This window comes from Phocoena phocoena, chromosome 19 (genome assembly GCF_963924675.1).
Source record: "Phocoena phocoena chromosome 19, mPhoPho1.1, whole genome shotgun sequence".
NCBI classification, from domain to species: domain Eukaryota; kingdom Metazoa; phylum Chordata; class Mammalia; order Artiodactyla; family Phocoenidae; genus Phocoena; species Phocoena phocoena.
The window spans coordinates 50,503,183-50,529,561 of record NC_089237.1 but is presented as its reverse complement, the minus strand read 5'-3'; the positions used below and the strand labels follow the sequence as shown (position 1 = coordinate 50,529,561).

The window sequence follows — 26,379 nt, the reverse complement described above, 5'->3', positions numbered from 1 at the left end:
CTACTCCGCCATCTTGTCTCCTCCTTCCAAGGGGGTGGAAAATTTTTTTAAATGCCTACTAATCTTGCAAAAATTGGCACAAATGTCACTTCTCAAAGAGGCCCTTCAGGATACAGGCAGTTGGGAAGTCACCACCCTTTCTGCATTTCCAAGGCACTTTACTCATGTTCACAGACTGAAAAAAACCATGAGGCATCTACCTCAAGCCCATAAACCTCAATACCCTCTCACATACGCAACTCTGGGTGATGCTCACATGTGCATCCTAACAAGTCCTAGAATATATATAGTCTATAAATGCTTAAAGGGATCAGACACTGGCTGGGAAATGTCCAAATCTCAAGAGTGAGTAGGAAGGCTGGAGGTGAGTTTGTCAAATTCCTGCCAGGGAGGTGCTGGGTGGGGATGTTGTCACTGGAAGGACCAGTCCCAGAATAGAGCTCATCCCCCATATCCACGATGGATGCCCCTATAATTTAGGACACCCAAGTTCCCAGTTCAGAGAAGTCAATGATTAAACTCCTCTGTACTTTATCGTAATTTTCTAAAGTTCCATCACAGTCACTTAGCCTGCTCTTTGAGACCAAGGGGCTGTGTGTATACACAGGTTCACTCACTAGGACACTTAATCCCATAAATTTCCCACATACTCCCACACCTGGATTACTCACAGAAGCAGGGCTACTTCCTTCTCCTTCTCCTTCTCCAGGCAACCCAGCACACACTTATCATCAGCAGGAGCACCAGGCAAAAATCCAACACTTTTGACACTGACTTGCTGAGCAACAGGACAGGCTGTTACCCCTGTAAGTCAATGGCTCCTCTTCTGGACGGTGGAGCTAACAGGACAGCCATGGACACGTTTGGGAAACACTATGGGTACAGGACAAGCCCAGCAGACATTTGGGCTTCTGGCTGGGGACACTGTGGTGGCAAAAGGCAGAAGCAGCAGTCGCTATCCAAGGACGTAACTTTATTGGAAACGTAGAGTGAGAGGTGTGGGAGAGGGCTAGGAATCAGGCTCTGTGGCAGGTGGTGGCTTCTCATCATCAGGGGGGCAATCAATGAAGTCAGCCAGCATGGCAGCTGTGTCATCCTGCTCCTTTGAGGGACAAAGACATCAAATCCAAAACAGTCACACACACACACACACACACACACACACACTGAAGAGTGGGTCAGGCTGCACAAGCAGCCAGCACCACTTCTCCCCGCCCAGCCCGCTCACCTTTTCCTGGAGAGCTGCCGCCTCTGCCTCCATCTCTTCTGCTGCCGATGCCTCTGGTGGGGGTGGTACCTTGTCACCCCCACACTCAGCCCCCTCTTCCAGCAGGGTTAGGGGCACAGAGGGCTCCTCTTCAACAAGCTCCTGAGGAGGTGGCACTGCAGGGGGGCTCCCCCCTTCCCTCTCCACCTCCCCCTGGGAGGGGAGCACCTCAGGGGCCAGTGTGGGGGCTGTCTCGGCCCCAGGCCCCTCCTCAGCCCCCGGCTCCTCCACTTCCAGCAGCAGCCCGGGTTCCGGTTCTGGCTGCGGCTGCACCTTGGGGGATGCGGCGGGGGGCAGAGCTGGAGGCAGGCTTGGGGGTGCAGGCCCTCCTTCTTCCACCTCCCCGCCCGCCGGGCCGAACTCCACCTCTTCCACCTCTTCCTCCTCGTCCTCGTCCTCTTCTTCCTCCTCTAACTCACCTTCCTCTTCCTCAAACTCCTCCTCAAACTCTTCTTCCTCTTCTTCCTCCTCCTCAAAATACTCCTCCTCTTCCTCCTCCTCCTCCTCCTCCTCAAAATCCTCCTCGTCCTCGTCTTCCTCGTCATCCTCCTCCTCCTCCTCACTGCTGTTGATGTTAATAACTGTCAAATCTTCTTCCAGGGCTGGGGGTCCTCCGCCACTAGGAGTCCCTTCAGGGACCAGCTGGGGTGGTGGGAGTGCCACAGGGCCAGGAACAGGAGGGGGAGGCGGCGGAGGGAGAGGCCCCGGGGCCGCAGGCAGCTCTTCTGGCTCCTCCTTGGCTGGCACAGGAGGGGAGGCTGTTGGGGGCCCGACCGGGGCTGCAGGCGGGGGTGTGGTACCCGAGGGGGGTGGGGGCGGCAAGGGTGGCAGCCCCTCAGGCACGATCACCACACTGTCATCAGAGTCGCTTTCTAAGGAAATCTCCACATCGGACGCCTCCTCCTTATCATAGTGGACAAAGGCTGGTCTGGGCACCCTTCCCCCAAAAGTCTCATCTGGGGGTATAGTAGGTGGAGGAGTGCCACTAGGGGCAAGGACAGCATCCTCATTTGAGCCTGCCCGGTGGTTCTCAGGGCCAGGAAGGAGCCGGGGGGATACAGACACCAGGCCTGGGACGGAGAGGCCTAAGTGGTTGGCTGTGGCTGGAGGTCCAGGGCGTGCCGGGGGTATGGGGCCCACTGAGGGCATGGGGCCCGCTGGGGGTACAGGGCCTGGGGAAGGCATGGGGCCTGCTGAGGGCATGGGGCCCACCGAGGGCATGGGACCCACAGAGGGCATGGGGCCTGGGGGATGAAAAGCTGGAGCCCTGAACGGAGATGGAGCCTCAGGAGGGGGAACTGGGGCAGGGGTGGGGCAGGCAGGGCCCATGGTCTGCAGGGGAGGAACCCGGGGATGGGTCAGAGCTGCACAGGTCACCAGTGCTTCTGAGCAGAAAGCGGAGACCTGAGGAAGGAAAAAAGGGTGAGAGCATCGGGGATATGGGCCTTCACGAAACCAGGGAGGGAATGCCAACCAGCATCAGAAACAAGAGAATCCAGGAACCCACGAGGTAGATTTGGCCACACTCCGCAGTTACCTCAAGGCTGTCTTCTCTCTGGCCCAGGGAGAAGGCCTGCAGGGCACAGGCGAGAGGAGGCGGGCAGCGAGGAGAAGGCGCCAGCAGCAGAGCCAGCAGCAGGCGGTAGAGTTCCCGGCGGCAGCGCGAGCTGGTATACGGGGAGCTGCCTAGGACCTCGCCCTGCTGGACGCCCATGACCAGTGGGAGGACCAGATCATGCAGTCTCTGAAAAGGACAGAGAGCACACCTTGAGATGACACCACGATGAGCCAACCCTTCTCCGGGGCCTACTCCCTGGTGTGAATGAGCCCCCGACAGGTACAGAGCAGTGGCTCCTCCCCACCTCCGTGGGGACCAGGCTCCACTCACCCTGTGAGTCTCCTCCTTGATGAGAGGCCCGCACATGAGGACAGTCCGGCTGAGGCCTGGGCAAGGAGACCAGTATGTCAGAGGCGGGCAGCTAACACGATGATGAGCCAGGGCTTCTGAAGCACATGGCCCCAGCTGAGCACCCCACTCTGCCGCGGCCCACCTCAGGCAAGTCACGTAACTCCTTTAAGTTTGTTTTCTCAACTATAAAATGGGGATCCTAAACGTATCCCTACTACCTAAGGCTGTTGACAACATTATGTAAATGAGATAGATGATGGAGGTACAACATTATAAATGTGCATTTACATATTTGGGGAGAGCTGGCACTTCCCTTCACACGGGGGGGGGGGGGAGGGGGGTCGGAGGGCAGTGAAATACACGGGACCCAAAAGAAAGTCACTTCTGCGTCCAGATTAGCAACTGTGTCAGAAGCAGGAAGCCCCACTGAGCAGGAAGCCCCACTGAGCAGCCCACCTGGGGAGTGTGAGCTCCACAGCCCAGGGATTTCGTCCTCTTCCTGGCCCCACCCTCTCGTACTAGAACAGCACTTGGCACGTACACGGGATGCACACACAAAGATAGCTGAGACCCTGGAGGGGCGGTGTCAACACCAGCACTCCATCTAACAGCAGGACCCAAGATTCCACCTGCAGCCCTGGGGGTGGCATAGCTTCTCCACAGGCTCTTAGCTGGGTCTGCATTTTTTCTACACCCTCCACCTCAACGACTGGTTTGGGGCTATCACCCCAGGCCATCCCAGTGTGCCGAGGTGCAGGGCACAGGCCTCACCCACCTCTCAGCGCAGCTGCACACACGTCACTGTTGGCATTGCTGTCCCCTTTCCGGTGGCTGGGCGGAGCCAGAGCCTCCCCCATATCCAGCTTTAGCTTCTTGGGGGCGCTGGGCTTCCCGGTCTGCAAACCCCCATCAGGGCTACCCCGGGGACTGCGCAGCTGGAGGGGGAGGGGAACATAAATCACACACACCGGCCAACAGGAAGGCAGGACAGTCAGAAGGCAGTGTCTGGTGACGAGGCTGGTGAGGACAAGGGGTGCAGGATGGGGTCCCGGGACAGGGGCAGAGGCCTCACTCACTTTGAGGGCATCAGCCGGTGGGGAGATGTCACTGAGCAGGTGGGTGAGCAGGGCCTCACCCGAGGCTCCCCCCTGAAGCACTCCTGCCGAGGCCCCACACACCTGCACCCACAGCTCCAGGACAGCGTACACCTTGGTCCGCATAGTGCTGTGGGAGGAGCAGAGGGCAGCTTGTGAAAGGGGGTCGATGTCCCAGCCGCCGGCACCCCCGGTCTACCGACACCCCCTCACCCACCCTCTCCTCTTTATTCTATTCCTAGATGGTCACCTGTAAGGCCTCTCCTGGCCTGGAGAGAGGCTGTCCCTCCCAATGCTCCAGGCATTGAGAACCTGGGGAAGCAGGCGGCTGATCAGGGCCCCAAAGCGCAAGAGCCGGCCTCTACACCTGGGGGTGAAGACAGAACAGTGACCCCCGCTCCCAGCACATCCCAGCCCCTGCACCGCATCCTCCCGACCCCACTCACGCGAGGATGAGTGCAGAGAGCAGGTCCAAGGCTTCCAGGTGGAGGGAGGGCAGCAGCAGCAACCGCAGGGGACCGTCCCCAAGCAAACTCTGCAGAAAAAATTAGCAGAGTAAAGAGTGGGGGAAGAAAGTGAGGCAAAGAAAGAGAAATGGAGGGCAGGGTACATGCATGTGACTGAATACACGTGTGCACGCAGGTAAGGAACCCACACCCGACCCCAACTCCCCCAACAAGATCAAACTGCCATCCTCCTCAGCAGACCCTGGAAGGAGGACGAGGGAGGGACGGCGGAACCTCGTGGCAGTGACGCAGCTGGCCCCCAGCTCACCCTCCCCTGAGGAAGCATCTGCTACAAGTGCTCCCGGCAACACGGGAGCGAATCGGCACTGATGTGCGTGTGCCGGGAGCACGGGAATAACGGCATCTGGAGAGGTAAGGAGCTGGCCGGGGCACCCTCAGGCGACATCACTTCGGGAGCCACAGCCCACACTGCTTGCCCGGCTGCCCTGCATCCTGGGCAAGCGCTGTGAACAGGGCACAAACTCCACTTACGATGTTCTTGGCACTGACGCTGAGGGTCCGGCAGATAAGATCCAGGATTTCCTGCACAGGGACGGACACGGGAGCCCCGAACTCGGAGCTAACGAGAATCAGAGCAGGGAGATCCTCAGCGCGGGGGCCCAGGGCGACTCCACACCCACCCTCAACCTCCCTCCTCATGATGAAGACGACACCCATCTTGGCCCCTCCTGCTCCAGGCCCTCGTTCCCTCCGACACTCACACACCTGAGCATGAGCCCCAGGCAGCGGGCCAGCCCGGAAAACCTCTGCCAAAGCCGGAGAAGGACATGGGCATCGCCGTCTTCTGAGGGGGAGAGCAGCGTCTCCACACCAGGGCCTTCGTACTGCATAGGAGCTGGACAGAAACACAACCACCTTCACACGCCAGGTCTGTCTTCCATCCCCTCCTCCTCCATTCTGGTGGAGGACCCACCCATATTCTACTCCCTTTTGCCTAGAACTCAAAGGCCCCGCCTCTCCAGACCAGCCCCCTGCTCCCCTCACCACCGTGCCACCGACCACAGCAGCCACAGTCCCTACCCGTGTCTGCCCCCGCATACAGGGCCCCAAGCAGGCTGTGCAGAGAGGCCAGCAGGCTGTGCAGCTCCTGCTCCCAGCTGTCCGTGTGCTTCAGGCCCTGGGAGAAGCCAGCCCCTAGAGAGGGCAGCCGGGAGTAACACTCACAGGCCAACTGCAGAAGACAGGTTGGAACCCTGGTCAGATGGGAATCCAGCCCAGCCACGGAATCCCAACCCCACCAATGCCCAGGAAGACGGAGATCAAAGAGAGCTCTGAGGGAAAACGGAAGGGACTACGGGGCAGAAAGACACAGATGGAGACAGATGGAGGCAGAAGTCACGACTTGCATTTACTGCGTATGTTCCCAGGGAGGGGAGTGAGACTGTGGTCGAAAAGCAGTAACAGAAAGAAAAATAGAGAAAAGAAGCTCCAGCTCAGACCCCAGGCTCTCCATCTCCCTCCTTTCCCTTTACCTGCTGGAGCTGAGGGCTCAAGGCATCCACCCGAGACAGGAAAAATGAGGCCAGCTTGCCCTGGATTAGAGGGAAAGAAAGGGAGAGGCTGGTGAGTCAGCTCCAAGGGCCAGAGACGTAGACCCCGCCCATTCCCAGCAGCAGAATCGAGGCCCAGGATCTAAGGCCTTTTTCTTTCCTGCAGACAAGGAAGCACCACACTCTAACGGGTTATCATGCCTGGGTGCAGACATGCTCTCGTGGTAGAAAGACACCCTGAATGTCGCCTCTTGTCCTTAGCCTCCCTGTTTGAGGCCTGTGTCCCACAGACGACTGGGCCCCCTCCTGCCAATCTTTGCAAAATGACAGTCATCTCCCTCAAGCCAAAGACACAGCACTGAAAAGCAGCTACCTCCACGCCCCAACTCCCTGCCAGCTCAGACAAGAAGCAAGGGTCCAAGCTGGGAGCTGCGGCACTAACCAGAGGTGCGAGGGCAGGACAAGGTGGAGAGAGAAGGAAAGGCTGCCCAGCAGGACTGAGGTAGCACATCTCAGAGCAGCGACCTGTCAGTTAGCCAACAACAGCACTCCGCCTGCTATGTGAAGGCGCCGGCACGGGAGTGTTTAACTGGGGCCCCATTTAGCTGGAGGTAGAATCAAAGGGGCCTGTGAACATGGAAGGGAAATTTTTAAATCATTTTCACTAACCTGTAAATGAAGTATAATTTTTTTACTGCAGATGTAGACAAAAAGCCACAGTGGTATCAGCAGTGCCCCTGTCACCATCAGAAATCACTCACTTTCCTTTCACGTTACACAGTTGTAAACAGTGATCTTGAATTATCATTCACGTGCATCACTAATTTGAAACTCAGGTAGTTACCAGACCTGCTGCTGGATCCTGTTATTTGACACATTAGTAAAGAAGCACATCCTACTCTATCACAATTTTTTAAAGTATACATTTCAACAGAATCAGTGTCCCTTGCAACTCCATGTACTTTATGGATTTAAAAACATTCGAAGAGGTCTATGGCACAAAAAGGGTGAGAACACTGAAGTATTAACAGGATTTCCACCTTCAGTGGGTGTAACAGTCCGGAAGACAAATGCGTGGAAAACAAAGAGGGAGGGTCAGGAGGGACTGATGCTGAGAGGCAGGACTGAGCTGGGTTTGGGAGAAAAGGGAGGACCCGGATAAGGAGACAGAGGGAGGGACACCATGAGGAGAGCTCCAGGCTCACAAGAGGCCCACGGAGAAGCAGGCCGGGCCTTAAATCCTAGGCTAGTGTGTATGGACTTCATCAGGGGATGGGGGCATCACATGCACAAAGGTAAACTTCCAGAAGACAAGACAAATCAACAGTGGCACCAGGCACGCAGCAGGGGACTTATGGGAGGAAGCAGGCACGGAGGTCTAGCAGCGTGTGGTTCAGAAAGCAGCCCTCCAAGGGCTCCCTGCCATCGCCCTGTGGCAGGAACCACATCTGGTTTCCCACGTTCCACTGCAGGATTCTCACCATGAGACAAGCACTGTTACAGAAGGCCTAGAACCGTTTCCCTTGGGACTAGGAAAGCACTTTCAGGTCCGGTGTGCTAGGGTTCTGCACACTTCAAACCAAAACCAGCAACTGCCCACAGGTCTCCTGACACCGGCTTCTCCAAGGATGACAGAGAGTCACCAAAGCCTTATCTATAGCGGCACTCAGCCCTTTTGGCCAACTTACTGCTCATGCTTTCCCTGAGACGCTGAGGCCACCAAAAGTCTGCTTACGTGACTGCAGTCAAGCAAAGTACAGGGACATGGCTCCGACCACAGGTCTACCCCAAGTGACCTGCAAAGCCAACCAAAGTAATGGCTCACTTGGAGCATTTCACTGGAAACGCAAGCACGCGTGCACACACAGTACGTCCTGGGTGTCTCTTACGAGTGGGGTGAGTCTTCCCACTCATTCCAGGGAACAAATAATCTGTCGAGGAGGAAAGGCAAAGCCTCGACAGGACTGACGTCATGGACCCAGAATGCTTGAGATACCTCATTTGGGAGGGGTGATCTTGAGCTTGGAGACTGCAATTGCCCTGGGAACTTCTGGGGGATGGAATAGAGAACAGATAAACACTCCAATGATCAGTTCATAAGTACTGGTCTGCAAGACATTTCAAGTACAAACTGCCCCCGGGGGCCTCCACACAAGACAGTCTTATCTGCCATGTAGGCAAGAGACAAAGCCAGACTCCTCAACAGAGGGAAGTTCTCCAGATGACACTGTATTCATAGAGAGATAAAGGCGTATGCACCCCGTAACAACATATCAGAGTTTTGTTGTTTGGTTTGGAGAGGGTACTTAAAATGCAGGCCGTAACTTCAAAAACTACACGTCTGACAAAAGGCTGTGAGTTAAAGATGAATTCTCCCGACCACCACTCACAACGAAAATTAAGGAGCACTAGCAGAGGACTCACGGGCAGGCTAGTCTGACTACTCAAATCTTGACCCCCATAGATAACGCTCAATTCTCCCTGCACTTTCCTGGGAGGATGCAGGTAGGTATAGATAACCCCAAACCAAGCTGAATCAAAGCAGGCGTATGCAGTAAAACCTCACATACTTTGACCAATGAGGGGTCAGAGACAAAGGTCTAGCCTGTGCAATCTGAGAAGTTAACTTACAGAGCATTCTAGAAGAAAGTTTAGCTTAATAAACTAAACTTAGTAAACTTTAGTTAAAAAAAAAAAAAACTTTAATAAAATCCCCAAGTTACTCCAAATGCCTTCTTGACAAAGTCCTGCCCTGCTACCCAAAGATTCTACTACCTGCCATTAGTGGCAGTCATATGAAAGCAAAGCATCAGCAAGGACGGGACCCACGTTCACTGAGAAATATCACCTGCTCCAGGGCTTTTCAAATACTGCACGTAACCAGTTACCAAAGTCTCCGTAAGTACCACTCCCAGACCACAGCGCACGTGCCCCCAGAGCTCCGCGTCCGGCTCACGATCCTTCCCAAGCCACTAACAACTGATCAGAGCCGGCATCAGTGCGGAAGCCTGTCTGTCAATCCTGTCCACGTTCTTAAAAGTGCTGGGGAGTTTGGTTTGGTGGAAAAAACATGGGCATGAAGGACAAATCGTTCTCACTCTCACCCTGGTTCTACAACTACCAGATACACAGGCTTGTGTTAGTCAAACCCTTCTGGACCTGCTTCCTCCTGTTTAATTCGGTGACACCAGCTCTACAGAACTACTGTGAACTGAGAAGACACACAGCGGAGTGCCTGGCACATAGTGAGTAGCAGTTCTACTAAGTACCAGTTCCCTTTCCCTTTTACTTTCTTAACTTGGTCATAGAACCATGTGAGCTTACTTTCAAGATAACTTGTATGGCAAACTCCCCCTTAATTGGTAATACTGAGTATAGTATTACCAATTACTGTGATTAACCACATGAGTTATACAAAAAAAAATATTAATTTGCTGCTAATTCCAGTTCTCCATAGGTTTGTGCTTCCATCTGAGAAGGGGTGCCCAACAGTTTGTCAAGCAATGATGAGTGTATCAAAACGAGAGAGAACATTTAATCGACAGGAGAACACCTGTTTGTTCTTAGGTACTTCTTGGCATTGAATTATTCTGCAAACAACCAATGTACCAATTCCAAAGGCCCTTTAACTGTTACTGCTTTGGCAGAATTTGATAACCGTTCATATTTGTTATTTTATCTCCTTGAAAATAAAACGAATTCTTCCACTGACCTCCTTCCTCCCTCACCTGATCCACGTCCACCCTGCCTGTTTGCCCTAATAAGGCTCTGCTGTGCAGCCACCTTTGTACAGCCATGACAGTTCGGGGGACAGGGTGAGAGATGAGTCAGGAAAATAAGGAGAGAGAAGCGCTGGGGAAGCTGATATAGAGAAGCAGTAAGTCAGGAAGGCTTCCCAGAGGAAATCATAAGAGCTTTAGGAACAAAGTAAAACGAGATGGTAGAAAAATGGGCAGGGCATTCTAGAGGTACAGAGAAAGCAGGGCAGAGAGAGGAAAGAGTCCAGGGGTAAGAGCCTGAGCTTTGGCATCAGTTCTTAGGCAAGTTACTTAATTTCGATTTCTTTATCTGTGAGGATTAAATGAGAATGCATTTAAAGCTACGAGGTGGCACAATTAGAGCTGTGGAGACAGGAGCTTAGAAATCTCAGCACGGGAATCTGAGGTAAGACGGCTATCAAGGTGTATGTTTGTGGGAAGAGGAGTTCCCATGAACACTTACTTTGAGAGACCCACACGCCCGAGGAAAATAGGTCATACAAGCCTTCATTCCTTCCAGTGCTGAGAGCTCACTCTGTGGGGAAACAGAAAGTAAGGAAGAGGCCGAGGGCCCAACGCCCCAGACCCTGTCTCCACCCCACCACGCGCCCCTCAGGGTCCCTTCTCCTTATACTTTTTCTTGGCCCAGACCCCTTCTCACTTCTTCAGTCCTATTCCCCAATCACTTCCCATCACATTCTTTAACCCAATGGGTATCAGTGAGGGCAAGCAATGCAAGGGGCCCAGGGGAGGGGGACCCGGGCAGGCGTCTCACCTCCGGTCTGAGGCCCAGCAGGGAGGTGAGAAGGCCAGGAAGGTGGTTCATGGAGATGTCCCGGAAGAGTGTGGGGAGCTGGGCCGCGTAGCGGAGCAGGTCCCCCAGCACAGCCACGGCCAGCTCCATCGTGGGGGGCGGGTCCTGGGACTAAAGAGCAACAACACCCCATGCTCCCAACCTCACCTTCACGGTCACCGAAAGGAGGAATGAGAGGTATGACAACATGGGGCTTTCGACAAACACCACAGTTAACGTCAACATTACCATCAAATCTACTAGGGACAGGGGCTTCCCTGGTGGCGCAGTGGTTAAGAATCCGCCTGCCAATGCAGGGGACGTGGGTTCAAGCCCTGGTCCGGGATGATCCCACATGCCACGGAGCAACTAAGCCTGTGCGCCACAACTACTAGGACTGCGCTCTAGAGCCCGCGCACCACAACTACTGAAGCCCGTGCACCTAGAGCCAGTGCTCCACAGCAAGAGAAGCCACCGCAGTGAGAAGCCCGCGCACTGCGACGAAGAGCAGCCCCTGCTCGCCGCAACTAGAGAAAGCCAGTGCACAGCAACAAAGATCCAATGCAGCCAAAGATAAATAGATTAAAAAAAAAATCCACTAGGGACAGAGTGTATTAGAGATATGGAGCATCCGAAGTAACACATTCATCTACAGACAGGACGTGTGTTCACACTTTAGTACTATGCGCGTCTGGGGGTCCGAGGAATTTGGGGAAAAAAAAGGTAACAAAGCCATACTTTAAAGATCTGCCTGACTAGACCATCTCAAGAGTTTCTTGCTGCTCCCATACTACATTTCCCTGTTAGGAATGGAGAGGAGCACTTCTCAGACCACAAGAAAAGTCTCAGCCAAAACAAAACCGCCCCATCTCGCCAAGCTTGCTTCTGGCTGTCTCAGACCTACTGTGGAATTCACGGAGGAAAAATGGCTTAAATTTATAAAGAAGGACTTCTCTAGAAAATTAACATGTATCTAAGGGAAAAGCCTTCAGCACATTACCCCCTGCCAGACCAGACGCCACGTGTCAATGAAACAAACAAGAATGATTGTTAGGAAGTCCAACTCAGTGGGCCTACCAACCACAAGCAGGCCTCAACACTGTCTAGCAATCCTCCTGCACCTCTCGCTCGTTAACTCCCTCTGCTACTCAGCCCCTCTCCCACCACCGTCACCTGTCACCTCCGAATAACCTAACCTGCAACTTCAGAGAAAGCTGAAGCCCAAAGATGGGCACTCCCTCAGCTTCCCACCACCAAACTGAAAACTCCATCTCCATCCTCATCCCCACTCTCCTTCCTCCTGTCCCACTAGAGGAGATGCTCCTCCCATCCGAGGACAATCCCTCCTCGGTGCTTTAGATAGTCCCCCCTCCCTTCTTCTCAGAACCTAACCCTGTTAACTGGCCCCCTCTCTCCAATCCCTTTCAAAAGGATTCTTTCTACTGACATTTGTGCATGCTCCAGTCTCTCCCATCCTAAAAGTCCTTCTCCTGAGCCCATACTCCACTTGCCCAATCTCAGCTGTTGCCCAGTTTCTCCCTCTTACCAGCAGAGCCAGACATCTTGACAGGACTGCCTACCTTCTCCACTTCCACTCCTTCTCCCACTCACTGCTCATCCCAGGGCAACTTGGCTTCCGTGTCCACTGCTCCACCAAAAACACTTTCACAGTCTCATTACCCTTGAGTTGCTAAATCTGATAAAAAATTTTCAGTCCTTGTCTTATTCCAGCTCAGAAGGGCATAAAGAGAAATGACTCCTCTGTCTTCCCTGAAGTATTTGGATTCCATTCAACCCACCATCCTGGTTATCTCCTTTCTGCTGCTCTGTCTTGTCTGCTTTTTTTTTTTTTGCGGTTCACGGGCCTCTCATTGTTGTGGCCTCTCCCATTGCGGAGCACAGGCTCCGGACGTGCAGGCTCAGCGGCCAAGGCTCACGGGCCCAGCCGCTCCGCGGCATGTGTGATCTTCACGGACCAGGGCACGAACCCATGTCCCCTGCATCGGCAGGCGGACTCTCAACCACTGCGCCACCAGGGAAGCCCTGTCTTGTCTGCTTTGTAAGCTCATCCTCCTCTACCTGACCACTGACTGTGGAGCGCCTCAAGATCCAGTCTGTAGAAGTATTCAGCTTGATCATCTGAGCCTCATCCTCAGCTGCAATCTAAATGCTGAGGACTCTTCCTCTTTGTAAAACATATTGACTGAAGCCCCCACCACTGAACCCTCAGGGTTACCCTCTGAGATATCTGGTCACTTCCACGCACACTAGGTCAAGGGTATGCTTCCTGGGGGCCTCTACTGAATGCCCAAGACCATACTCATGTTATTTTCACCACTCCCCTTGGAACCTGGCTGTCTTCCAATGTTCTGATACCCGGGAGTCATCCTGGACACATCCTTTCCCTGACACTATTCCATCATCAGGACCTGTTGTCTATTTTGCCTCTAAATCTCTCTTGAAATCCCTCTTTGCCTCCAAATCTCTCACCTACTTCTCATCATGTCTCCAGCTGCCGCCCTAGTCCAGGCTACCATGAATGCTCTCCTAGGTTACCCTTAGTACCTTCCTCGTGGTCCTTCTGCTGCCATTCTGGCTCCTTTCTAATCCTGTCTCCACACAGCAGCCAGAGTGGTATTTCCAAAAGAAAGTTTGATCACGTCACCACTACCACCACCTCCTTCCCCCTACTCAAAACCTTCCATGAATTCCCACTGTTCTGAGAATAAAAACCAAACTCCCTAATATGCCTACAACACCACACACAGCCTGGTCCCCATGCACCTACCTCCCCGGTCGCATCTCATTAACCTCAGCCACACCAGCCTGCTTATAATTCTTCACAAATGAGTCAAACTCCTTTTCTCTCAGGACCTTTGCAGGCTTAGAACACTTAGAAAACTCTCAGCCCAGTTCACTCCTACTCATCAGAACAGCCCTCCCTGAACCACTGACCCTGATCACCACCCCAGTCTGGGTCAGGTTCTCTCGTTACATGCTCTCAGAGAACTACATTCTTTACCTCCAGAGCACCTACTGAAGTTTATCTTTTCACACTCATTGTATAATTATTCTCTTTCAGGACTTCCTTGGTTAAGACTCTGCACTCCCAATGAAGGGGGCCCGGGTCCAATCCCTGGTCAGGGAACTAGATCCCACGGGCACGCCGCAACGAAGAGTTCACATGCCGCGACTAAGGAGCCCATGTGCCACAACTAAGGAGCTGGCGAGCTGCAACTAAGACCAGGCGCAACCAAATAAATAAAGTAAATGAATAGATTTTTAAAATAAAATAAAAAGCACTTAAAAAATAAATATTATTCTCTTCCACTAGAACACAGATCAGCAAAGCATGGTCTGTTGGTGCCTGTTTTTGCACAGCCCACAAGCTAAGAATGGTTTTTAAATTTTTAAAGGGTTGGAAAACAAACCAACAAAGAAACACTACGCAATAGAAACCATGGGAATTCCCTGGTGGTCCAGTGGTTAGGACTCCACACTTCCACTGCAGGGGGCACGAGTTTGATCCCTGGTTGGGGAACTAAGATCCCATGCGTGTGAGGCACAGCCAATAAAAAACAGAAACCATATGGGGTTCGTAAAACCTAAAACATTTTACTATCTATAGACACCAAGAAAGTTTCCCAACCCCTGCAAGAGACTCTAAACACCTGAAAGCAGGGTCCAAGTACATCTCTCCACCAGAGCTTAGCACACAACCTGCCATGTGTGCCCAGAACATGCTTGTGGAAGAACTAAGTGGGGATGTCATCAAAGGATGTAAAAGCAGAAAAAAATTTAAATGTTAAAAGAGGAAGAGAGAAGTAGGGAAAAAAAAAACACCTGGGGAAATTCCCTGGCAGTCCAGTGGTTAGTATCCTGCGCTTTCACTGCTGAAGGCACGAGTTCAATCCCCGGTTGGGGAACTAAGATCCCACAAGCCACACGGCGTGGCCAAAAAAAAAAAAATTAAAAAAAAATTTGGGGGGACTTCCCTGGTGACACAGAGTGGTTAAGAATCCGCCTGCCAATGCAGGGGACACGGGTTCAAACCCTGGCCTGGAAAGATCCCACATGTCATGGAGCGACTAGGCCCGTGCACCACAACTACTGAGCCTGAGAGCCACAACTACTGAGCCCGCATGCTGCAACTACTGATGCCCATGGCCCTGGGGCCCATGCTCCGCAACAAGAGAAGCCACCACAGTGAGAGGCACGTGCACCGCAACTAAGAGTAGCCCCCACTCGCCTCAACTAGAGAAAAGCCCACACACAGCAACAAAGACTCAATGCAGACAAAAAAAAAAAAAAAATTAGTAAACTAATTATTTAAAAAACTCAAACATCTAGGATAAGCAGCTTTAGAGATGTCACTCATTAGAAAAGCTAATAAGGATGTGAAACAGCTGTTACAGAGTATGAAAGGTCAGATGAATTAAAATAACCCAGTAGATAAAAATATCAAAATGTGGGCTTCCCTGGTGGCACAGTGGTTGAGAGTCCACCTGCCGATGCAGGGAACACGGGTTCGTGCCCCGGTCCGGGAGGATCCCACATTCCGCGGAGTGGCTAGGCCCGTGAGCCATGGCCGCTGAGCCTGCGTGTCCGGAGCCTGTGCTCCGCAACGGGAAAGGCCACAACAGTGAGAGGCCCGCGTACCACAAAAAAAAAAAAAAAAAAAAAAAATTCAAAACGTTTAAAAGGATGTTTCTATTTGAAGCTCATCCTCCCTACTAGAAAAAAACTGCTTCTACTTATTCTGTCCTCAGAACTAAATGTCTAAGCCACAAAGATGTACCACATCCAGAATGGAGAATACGGCATGGCTGAGGGAGGGAGGGAGGGAGGCAGGGCGGCGGCTGAATCCTTACCTGCAAGACCTGCTGAATGCTCCGAAGCCAGGACACACAGTGCTGCTGGAACATCTCTGTGGGGCTCTCCCCCACTAGCAGGGACAGCAGACACAGGCCCTCAAACCTTGTAAGAAAGGTGAGTGACAAGTGGGTGGTGGCTGGACTGCAGAGAAAGCAATTCATCGCCCTTTAACGCTCACTAGCTGGAGAAACACATCGCCTCCAGATCCACGGCGGCTTCTAACTCCTGAAATCCTTGGAGGACTTGGAGTGAGGTGCGGGCAACAAGGAAAGAAGGGAACAGACGGTGGGGCACAGAAACCTGGAAGCTGGAATAGGTGGGGTTCAAAGCCAAGTGAACTCATGAAAAGAATCAAACTCTCCGCCTTCTTGGGGAATGGAGAAATCTCAGGAATCCGTGGGGTGGTGACAGTGGATGGACAGATATACAGCCCTCTTCCTAAAGAAACATCCCCCTGGAGAAAAAACAGGGTTAAAGACTTACCGAGTTTTGATAGAACCAAGACGTGCATTACTGAGACCCACCAACGCGCCAACAGCTGAAAGGTTCTGGAGGAAAGAAGACAAGGAAGTGAGTTGGGAATAGGATGCTAAACACACAGGATTTCTCCAAGCGCTTCCCTGCCCCAGTGTTTCCGAAGCCTTTTCTGAAGTAACACCTCCTTTGAGGCCAAAAGGCCGTTCCTCTAGAGGCCGACAACCTTTTCCCTATTTTCAGTAGGTGACACACACAGCAGCCTGTCCTGTCCCGTAGGCTTTCCTCAAGTTACATCCCACCTGTCCCCTCCCCAACTTCCCACCCAACGAACTAGTGTTACCCAGAAGGCTAGACCGCCCGACTCATCCCAGCTACCAGACTTCAAAGACAGGCTCCTTCCGTTTCCCTAGACAGCACCTAGCGCAGAGGGACATCCCTAAATGCTTGCTGACTGGACACTAAACTCATCTGACCCCTTCTTCCTTCACCCCAAATCCCCCTCCTCCTGTTCCTGGCTCCCTTCGAGCTGCTAATGCCAACATAAACCAAGTCAACCAGAGCTTCCTTCCTGAACATTCTGGCAGCCCTGAAAGAGGTCTCCTCCTCAGCCCTCCCACGAGTAAACTCTCCATGCTTAAATGGCCAGAGTCCTCTGGTGGCCCCCATATCTCCCAAACTGTACTCATCATTCATTCTTTCAACAAACACATCTTAGGCACTGAGTCAGATGAAGGAATACAGAGCTGAATAAAATAAATAAGGTCCCTGTCCTCATGAAGGGAAATGCTGATTCACCTAATAAACATTTATTTACCTACTTTACGTGAGACATTGTTTGAGGTGCTAGGGAGCTTACATTCTAGTTAGAGGAGACAGAAAATAAACAAATGACCAAATAAGAAATAGCATGTTGGAGGGTGCTAGGTGCTAAGGGGAAAAATAAACTGAGGAAGGAAAGGAGAGGCTGGAGTAGGGAAGGGAGACAGCACTCTATGTGGAGTGGACACAGGGCCCTCTCTAAGAAGCTAGTCGAGCAGAGGAAAGTGAGAGCGAGGCGTCCTGATACGCTCACACGCACTGTGGATATAAAACGGTGCAGCCACTTGGGAAAACAGCCCAGCAGTTCCTCAAAAGGTTAGAGTTAACCATAGGACCTAGCAACACCACTCCTAAGTATATGCCCAAGAAAAATGAGAACACACGTTCTCGTAAGAAATCGTATACGAACATTCATAGCAGCATTACTCATAACAGCCAGAAACTGGAAACAACCCAGATGTCCATCAACCATGAATGGATAAACAAAACGTAGTATATCTATACAATGGAATATTACTTGGCCATAAAAAGGAATGAAGTTCTGAGACATGGATGAACCTTGAAAACATTATGCTAAGGGAAGGAAGACAGACCCCAAAAGCCACATATTGTATGATTCACTTCTATGAAATCGTCAGAGCAGGCAAACCTATGGAGACAAAAAGTAGCTTAGTGGTTGCCTCAGGCTGAAGAGCAGAGAGGGGTAGGGGGGAAATGGGGAGTGACTACCAATGGGTATAGGGTTTCCTTTGGGAGTGATGAAAATGCTCTAAAATTGATCATGGTGATGGTTGCACAGCTCTGCAAATACTAAAAACCATGGAATTGTACACTTTAAATGGGTGAATTGTAAGTATGTGAATTACATCTCAATAAAACTGTTTAAAAAAAAAAGGCATGCTGGTAACTTTTTGTTGTTCCAGGCAAAGCAGAGAACAAGAGCAAAGGTTGTGAGATGACAGCACACTAGGCGTATCTGAGGAGCAGCAAGGAGGTGAACTGTCACTAGAGGAGACTGAGTGGGAGAGACGAGGCCCCGGGAGCAGGGTGGGACCTTTTGGAGTCATATAGGCAACCGCTGACTTTCACTCTGAATAAGATAAAAGCCATTGGGTAGAGGAGAATTAGGCAGAGAAGGGATATTACTTGACATAATTTATTTTTTAAAACACATCCAAAACACCTGAGTTGCCTTGTCCAGAAGGCAGAAGCAGACGCAAGTAGGAGGCTATTTTAAGGATCCAGGAGAGAGACGAGGCAGTGTAAAGAGCATGGTAAGAGTGGGGATTCAAGCCTCAAGCTGTGGTTATACTCTGAAGGTAGAGCCCACAGGATTTGATAACACACTGGATATGGGTGGGAGATAAAGAAAAGAGGCAAAGCTAATTCCAAAGTTTTTTGCCTAAGCAACTAGAAAGATGGAGTTGTCACTTACTAGGCAGCAGAATACCGCAGGAGGAGCAGGTTTGGGGGTGAGAATCAGGAGTTCAGTTTCAGGTGTTAAGTCTGGGATGTCTATTTAATGCCAAATAGGCACTGGGTAGCTAAGTCCAGAGTTAGGAGAAATCCTGGTCAGAGTATGGATTTGGGAAGTTGTCAGTCATCAGACTGGATCAGCTCACCGTGGCAGTGAGTGTAAATAGAGGAAGAAAGCAGTACAAGGACTGGGTTCTTGGGCACTCAAACACTGAGAGGTTAGAGAGGAGGAGCCAGTAAAGAAGGCTGCGAAGGAGTGACCAGTATGGTAAGAGGAGAATCAAGAGAGAGTGGTATCCAAGAAGCCAAGTGAAGAAAATTTTGCAAGAAAGGCGTCATCAGCTGTAACAAATACTACAGACAAGTAATAGGCGGACCAAAATTTGACCTTTGAACTTGATATCTTCAGTGGTCATTGCTGATCCTCAAGACTTACCAAGTCACCTGGTAAAGCAGTATTTTGGTGAAGTAGTTAGGCTAAAAGCCTAAATGGGATGAGTTCTAAGGGACAACCATCAGGGTAATGATTCGTTCAGGGAAGAATCTTTAATGGACACTAAAAAAAACGGGTGAAAGGGTAACAAGACACAAAATTACATAATCTCCCCACAGGAAAAAACCAAAACTTTATAATGAAGAAAACCGGCAGACATCACTTTAACCCATGATCAAAGTTAACATCACCAGTAATGGGACAAAGAGACATTATGTGCCCCCTGATACAATGCGACAAGAACATCGCACATCATTTCTGCAGTGTTCCTGCCAAAACTGCACATCCTGAACCTAATCATCAGAAAACGGCAGACAAACCAAGCTCAGGGACATCCTATAAAATAACTATCCTGCACTCTTCAAAAATGTCAAGATCGTAAGAAATCTTTCTTTTGCCATCAAGGACACTTTTAGCACAACTGACAAAATTGGAATAAGATCTATAGATTAAATCACTTATGGTACTGATATTGATTTTGAGTTTGATGATGGAATGCAGTTATGTAAGAGAATGTCGTTTTTAAGGAAATGCACGCTGAAGAATTTACAGACAAAAGGGCATCATGTCTGCAACTTCCTCCTTCACGGACCCAGAAAAAATATGCACAGAGAATGATCAAACAAATATGCATTTAAAATGTTGACATTCAGGGAATCTGGGTGAAGGGTATATTCTTTCAAATTTTCTATAAATTGTAAATCATTTCAAAGTAATATTATTTTTTTAAAAAGAAGAACGGGAGAAAGTGCAAACAACTCTTTTGAGGAGTTTTGCCATAAAGAGAAGCACAGAAATGGGGCAGGAGCTGGAAGGGGGACTTTTTTAAAAGTGGTTTTGAGCTATATGCTGATGAAAATGACCTAACAAAGCGGGAAAAGCTGATGATGAACAAGTGGAGAAGCAAAGGACTTGTGTACATGCAGAGGGGACAGACGTCATGTACAAGCAGAGGTCTGGCCTTAGTATGGGCATGGACCAGCTCACCCCTAGTAACGGGAGGGAAGGCAGAGCATACGTGCACAGACACAGGTGAGCTGGCAGATGTGGTGACGGCAGCCTATGGGAATTCCCATCCCCCAGTTTCTATTTTCTCACTGAAATGGGAAGTGACGTCATCAGTTAAGAGTGAGGATGGAGAGAATCAGAGGTTGTCTAGGAAAGTGGAAATGTAACAGGATTGCTAGGCAACACTAAGAGTCCACTTGAGAAGATGACAGTCATGAATTTAAAGTGAGACCAGCCAGCCAGGATACATGTATCTCCAGCCATACTGAGCTGTAACAGGTACAGGCACCAAATAAACAGAGTTGGATTTAGCACAGACGGGGTGCTGCTGGGCAAGTACAATGAAGGCAGAAGGGTGAGGAAGTGATTATAATGGAATTTAAACAAGGTGAGAAGAGAGAACATGACAGATAATAAATAAGTTAATTTATTTCAAATAAATGCTAGGAAAGAACCAAAACAGAATAATCTGACAGAAAATGACTGAAATGGGAAGGACCACTGTATTTTAAAACAGCGTGCTCAGGAAAGGCTCCTCTGAAATGGTGGCATGGAAGCTGGGATCTAAACAAGCAGCTCACCTCCCCAGGAGTTTCCCAGCAAAGAGTGAAAGAACTGATGAGCAGTGGCCTCAGCTGCTGCAGAAATGAGATCAGCCTGGGTGGCTGGAGCACAGTGAAGACAGGCCAGGAGTTGTGTGAGGGGAGGTCAAGAGGCCAGCATAGGCCGCACTATGTAAGGCCTGGTGCAATAAGTTAGTGTACGGTTTTAAGCAGGACAATGCTATAATCTTACTGATATTTTTAAGAAGATCACTGGGTACTGGCTAGAGAATGGGACAGTACAAAGCCCTAGGGACACAAGGCAGAACAAGACACTCTGTCCTTCAAAGTATGTGCAATTATAAGGGAAATGAGATACAGGATTTGTTTTAAAATGCTCCGGGGTGGGAGGGACTTCCCTGGTTCAAGTGGTTAAGAATCCACCTTCCAATGCAGGGGACGCAGATTCGATCCCTGGTAGGGGAACTAAGATCCCACACGCCGCGGGGCAATTAAGCCCGCATGCCACAACTACAGAGCCCATGCGCTCTGGAACCCGCGTGCCACAAACAGAGAGCCCACGTGCCACAACTAGAGAGAAGCCTGCGTACCACAACGAAAGATCCCCTGCGCCGCAACTATGACCCGATGCAGCCATAAATAAATAAAGAAAAATAAAGTGCTCTGGGGGCAGGGGAGGTTGGAGGCAAAGTTGGGAAAGTGGGAATGAAACAAGACTGGTAAAATGTTCACTGTTAAATCTGGGTGATAGAGACAGCACGGGCCGGGGTGGGGGTGGTTCAAAATACTATTTTCTCTACTTTTGTGTCATCTGAAATTTTCCAGAAGTTTTTTTTTTTTTTTTTTTAACTACACACGAAAACAAATCAAAGCCCAGTTGTGTGGGTATGGGGGAAGGAGGTTGAGTGTATATGTACAATGAATAAATAATTTCCATATGGTGTAATAAAGAACAGCTAATCATAGGTGGTTTGGAAAGGTTTCCCAAAGGCAGTGACAGACAAACATTGAGTTGAAAAGATTTGGGGGATTGTGGGGGGGGGGAGTGGGGGGGGCAGGTATGGAGAGGCGGCACAGGGAGAGATTCCAAGCACAAGTGCAAAGGCCCTGAGGCAGGAAAGTTCAGGTGCTTAAGGATTTTAAAAGGCAGCAAACAGGTTAAGGATTTTACAAACAGGATCAGCTGTTATGTGGGAAATGAATTAAAAAGAGCAAGACTGACAGCAAGGAGACCAGCTGCCATAATGCAAGCCAGAAACTGTGAACTGTGCTCAGGTAGTTCCATTTTGGAACTACTGAGTTTGCAGTACCTGTGGGAAAACAAAGTTGGTGATTAAGCGTAGATGGATGGGCCAATCAATGGATCTCTTTTTCTCTCAAGCTCCAGGCCTATTTACTTACCTTCATTTCTCAACTCAGCTAAGCTAGAAATTCTCCGAGGAAAAGGATGATGTCTTACTTATCTACCTAGAGATGAGGAATAGTAGGTAACACATAAGAGATACTCAAAAAATCTTTGTTGAATGAAAATCTACAAGGAAGTGAAGGAAACCCACCACACAGGTCCACGTTCTGAGAACTCAATACAACACAGGCAAGTAGAAAAAAACTCAAGGCAAGATATACCCAAAAAATATAGTACAGGCAATTTAAAGGTGTTTCCCACATCACCCTTAGATTCTTTACTCAAAATTCTTCTAAGGGAAGGGAGGGTGGGCAAGGGATGAACTGGGAGTTTGGGGTTAGTAGATATAAACTATATCAAAACATATAGAATGGATAAACAAGGTCCTACTGTATAGCACAGGGAACTGCACTGAATATCCTGGGATAAACTATAATGGAAAAGAATATAAAAAAGAATGTATATATGTGTATAACTGAGTCGCTTTGCTGTACAGCAGAAATTAACACAACACTGTAAATCAATTATACTTCAATTTTAAAAAAATGCTTTTAGACACTTAAGAGAAATTAAGCAAGACATTAAGTTCATGTAGCTCGCCTTGAGGGAGGAGGGGAAGACTTGAAAGAGATGATGACGGAAATCACACATTTATAAACAGAATAGATAATATTTCAGAAATACTTAGGAACCACATGAATCACAGGAGGGGAACTGGGCTGAGATATCAGAGGCACAGTTTTGTCACCCTGAATGAGGACTAATAAATAAATGAGGTCATCTCTAATAAATTTGAGGCTAAGATTACTGAACCACCCAGCAGGTTGTGATAACCCTCTTCCTGGAAGGAAGCATAGAGCTAGGAAGATCCCGGTAACAAATGTTGGACAAGGAAGAACTCATGTACACGGGTCTTGAAGGATGAATAGAATTTGGGGGAGGGTTAGCGGGAGAAGATGGAGCACGGGAGATAATATTAAAGGTGAACCTACTGTAGGTTAGACAGTTATGTCTTCTTAGAATCTGGGTAAGATGATGGGGGTTAAAGCCAGGATGGGGGCAATGGGAAAGATATGGAAAGAAGTGGACAGATCTGAAAGCTACTTAGAGAATAAAATCAAAAGGACTTAACAGAGTGTATATGGAGGTGTGTGAGCAAAAAGAAAGTGTTCAGAATGACATCTGGGTTTCTAGCTTGTAGGACTGAATGGAAGTTAGATTCTATTCTGTGTATAATCCAAAGGACTCTTCTAAACCAGTCTACAAAGCGCTGCATGATCTGTTCACTGCCTACTCACCTCATAGCGCCCACGCTCTTCCCCTCCATCTCTGAACCTCAAGCACAATGCCCTTCTTTTCAGTTCCTACCAGAGGACCTTCCCACATGAGCTTTTCGCTGACTGAACCGCCCCTCCTATTTTCTTCCCCTACCCAACTCCTATGATTATCTTTGGGGATCTCAACTTAAACTCCAGTACTTCAAGAAAATTTCTGCAATTTTCCAGATTAGGTTAGAGATCCCTACTATACAATTCTCGTAGTGTCTTGTAACATTTTGTTCATCGCCATCGCATCTATAACTGGAGCGCCCAGCATTTAGCCCTCAGTAAGAGTTCAGTAAATATTTGTTGAATACATCCATTCACTCAGTCGAAACAATCCCCAAAACAGATACTTCCAGATGAAAAAGAAGCTAAAGATCATACATCTAGTGAATGACGAGGCCTGGGATCGAACCCATTCATGCGTGTCTACCGATAGCCTAGCAGTAGAGAAAAGGAGGCCCTTTCTCTTCCGAGTTTCTTCGATTCACGGCTGATAAAGGAGAAATGCGTGAGTCTCGTCCAGAATGATACCTGGATCCGCTTTCTGCCCCCAGCTTTCCTTCCCTCCACCTCTCCACCGCAGCTGCAGTGCATCAAGACCCCGGTGCACAAAAGCTGCGCCAACCTTCCAACAGGGCCGCGGGCCTGCGGGCTACAGACTCACCTGGGCCCCGCCCACCGTCCCATGTAGCCGCAATAGGCACATGAGCCCCGGCAAATGTGGGACCGAGCGGGTTGGGTGGTGCACAGGAGAAACGGTGGACCCAGCTCGCGGCTGTAGCAACCCCGACACGCTCTCCAGCAGAAGCAGGCGGAGACGCGGGCCCGAGTTCACCGCCGAGAGACCCCCGGTCCCGCCGGGAACCCCAGCCGCGGAGCCCGCAGACGGCCCGCTAAGAACAGCTGCCGCCATCTTCCCCCGGGCTCTAGAGGTGGCGTGGCGCGATGACGCAAATACCCCGCGACGGACGCCTCGAGGGGAGGGGCGTGAGGAGGGGGCCTTGGTCCTGCGCTTTGCAGTCCGCTCGCCGGCTGGGAGGGAGCATGCGCGGCGTGGAAGGGCCGGGGCGACCCAGCTGTGGGTGTTTAGTTCCCAGGGTGTCAAGGCCTGGTCGGTGGGCTGGGTCGAGGGCGGGAGGCCGGACCAGTGGCGGTTAAAGAACACGTGGTCAGGACTACAGGCGCCGTAGTCCAAAAGCTAGCCTTTAACGTAGCGTAATCTCAGGACACTTTCGATCTAGGCATCACCGGCCTGGCCTCGTTGTCTGAAATCATAGATATTGTTAACTACATTTACAACGACAGAAATGATACACGTGCCTTGCAAATACAAATTCAAACAATAAAGAGGGCATAAAATAAAAAGAGAAACTTCCCTTCCCCCCAAGTCCTTCCCCCAGTAATGTGTATACTTTCCTAATATTAGTCTATGCACAAACACATAAATACAGAGTATATTTTACAAGAGCGGGGTCTGTACTTGGCTTTTTTTTTTTGCGGTACGTGGGCCTCTCACTGCTGTGGCCTCTCCCGCCGCGGAGCACAGGCTCCGGACACCCAGGCTCAGCGGCCACGGCCCACGGGCCCAGCCGCTCCGTGGCACGTGGGATCCTCCCGGACCGGGGTAAGAACCTGCCTACCCCACATCGGCAGGCGGACGCCCAACCACTGCGCCACCAGGGAAGCCCTGTACTTGGCTTTTGTCACTCGATATATATTGTGGGCAACTTTACGCCGTTTTTTAAGCGGCGCGGTACAATGAAATGGGCGCACCACGAGTTCACAATTCTTTTGCTGAGTACTTCCAACTGCTCCAGTTTTTTCACTAATACACTTTCTTTTTAATATAAACACTTTAATGAACATCCTGATACTTCTGTGCATTTTTTTGTACACAAAATCTTCATAATTTGAATCTAATAAAATTCAAATCCCAGATTCAAATGCAAGGGTGATCTTTTTTCCTCTTTTATTGCACTTTATCTAATCCTTCTTCAAGTCCTGGCATTCTGCCTCCAAAATATACTACCCAGTAGGGTTCATTTTTCTCTATTTCTCCATCTCCAGTGACACTCTGGGCCAAGTAACCATTCTCTCTCACCTGGCCTCTTATGCTAGCCTCCTGCAGTGGCCTCTTCATTGCTCTCCCTGCTCCCCTTTTGGCCCTTTGTACTCCCTTCTCCACGCAGCAACCAGAGTTGTCTTTTCAGATGGAAGTCAGTCCTTGTCACTCCCTCCTTAAAGCCCTTCAGTGGCTTCCAAATATCATGTGAATGAAATCCCATCTTTTCACCTTGGCCTACTAGAATCCCCACGATCCGACCCATACCCACCTGTGACCTCAACACATACCACATAAGTCACTCTCCCTCTCTTTCCCTATCCTTGAGCCACACTAGCCTACTTTCTGTCCTCTGGCAAGCCCATTCCCACCTCAGTGCCTTGGCACATGCCTGGAGAAACGTTCCTTTGACTCTGTATGACTGACGCCATCTGGCCATCCTCAGAAAGGGCTCCTTTTCAAGAAGTTCCCACTCTCACCCCGATCACCCTCTATCACATTACCCTATTTAATTTTTTTTACAGCTCATCGCACTATCCAAAATTTATTTTCTTACTTATTCACTGACTGTTGTGTTTTTTTGTTTTTTTGGCTGCTTTGGGTCTTCATTGCTGCGCGTGGGCTTTCTCTAATTGCGGTGAGCGGGGCCTACTCTTCGTTGCGGTGCGTGTGCTTCTCACTGCGGTGGCTTCTCTTGTTGCAGAGCACGGGCTCTAGGCACACAGGCTTCAGTAGTTTTGGCTCGCGGGCTCTAGAGCGCAGGCTCAGAAGTTGTGGTGCACGGGCCTAGTTGCTCCGTGGCATGTGGGATCTTCCCAGACCAGGGCTCGAACCCATGTCCCCTGCATTGGCAGGCGGATTCTTAACCACTGCACCTCCAGGGAAGTCCTCACTGACTGTTTCTTCTGTCTAAAATACAGACCCCATGAGAAGGGTCTTGTCATCTTCACTATTTTATCCTCATCCCCTAGAACAGTAGTACCTGGCACATAAAAAGTGCTCAGTAAATATTTGTTGAGTGAATAAATGAATGAGTTT

General features: G+C 50.2%; 1 protein-coding gene across 2 annotated transcripts; it reads right to left on the bottom strand.

Annotated features, from left to right (window-relative positions):
• Window positions 1–1,009: 1,009 nt before the first annotated feature.
• Window positions 1,010–24,278, bottom strand: PELP1 (proline, glutamate and leucine rich protein 1). 2 transcript variants are annotated; one of them, XM_065896767.1, is made up of 17 exons: window positions 23,944–24,278; window positions 16,197–16,261; window positions 15,710–15,815; window positions 10,821–10,970; window positions 10,509–10,580; window positions 6,270–6,329; window positions 5,818–5,968; window positions 5,503–5,632; window positions 5,269–5,356; window positions 4,717–4,805; window positions 4,521–4,637; window positions 4,253–4,400; window positions 3,952–4,111; window positions 3,156–3,211; window positions 2,805–3,011; window positions 1,229–2,671; window positions 1,010–1,102 (listed from the first exon to the last, which is right to left on the bottom strand). In XM_065896767.1, the coding sequence occupies exons 1-17, from the start codon at window positions 24,190–24,192 to the stop codon at window positions 1,010–1,012; spliced, it is 3,384 nt and encodes a 1,127-aa protein (XP_065752839.1). In that variant the 5' UTR covers window positions 24,193–24,278. The 2 variants fall into 2 exon arrangements, with proteins under 2 accessions (XP_065752839.1, XP_065752840.1); XM_065896768.1 differs by lacking the exons at window positions 15,710–15,815; window positions 16,197–16,261; window positions 23,944–24,278 and having other exon boundaries at window positions 1,229–1,420; window positions 1,634–2,671; window positions 10,821–10,949.
• Between the last annotated feature and the right edge of the window lie 2,101 nt (window positions 24,279–26,379).

What these genes read in the sequence shown, in the direction of transcription:
- PELP1 (XM_065896767.1), bottom strand. Translation starts at nt 24,192, where the DNA reads ATGGCGGCAGCTGTTCTTAGCGGGCCGTCTGCGGGCTCCGCGGCTGGG. An exon ending in TGCTGGGCCTCAGACCGGAG is followed by an intron (nt 10,581 to 10,820) that starts GTGAGACGCCTG and finishes GTTTCCCCACAG; the next exon opens with AGTGAGCTCTCAGCACTGGA. An exon ending in GCGTCAGTGCCAAGAACATC is followed by an intron (nt 4,806 to 5,268) that starts GTAAGTGGAGTT and finishes TTTTTTCTGCAG; the next exon opens with AGTTTGCTTGGGGACGGTCC.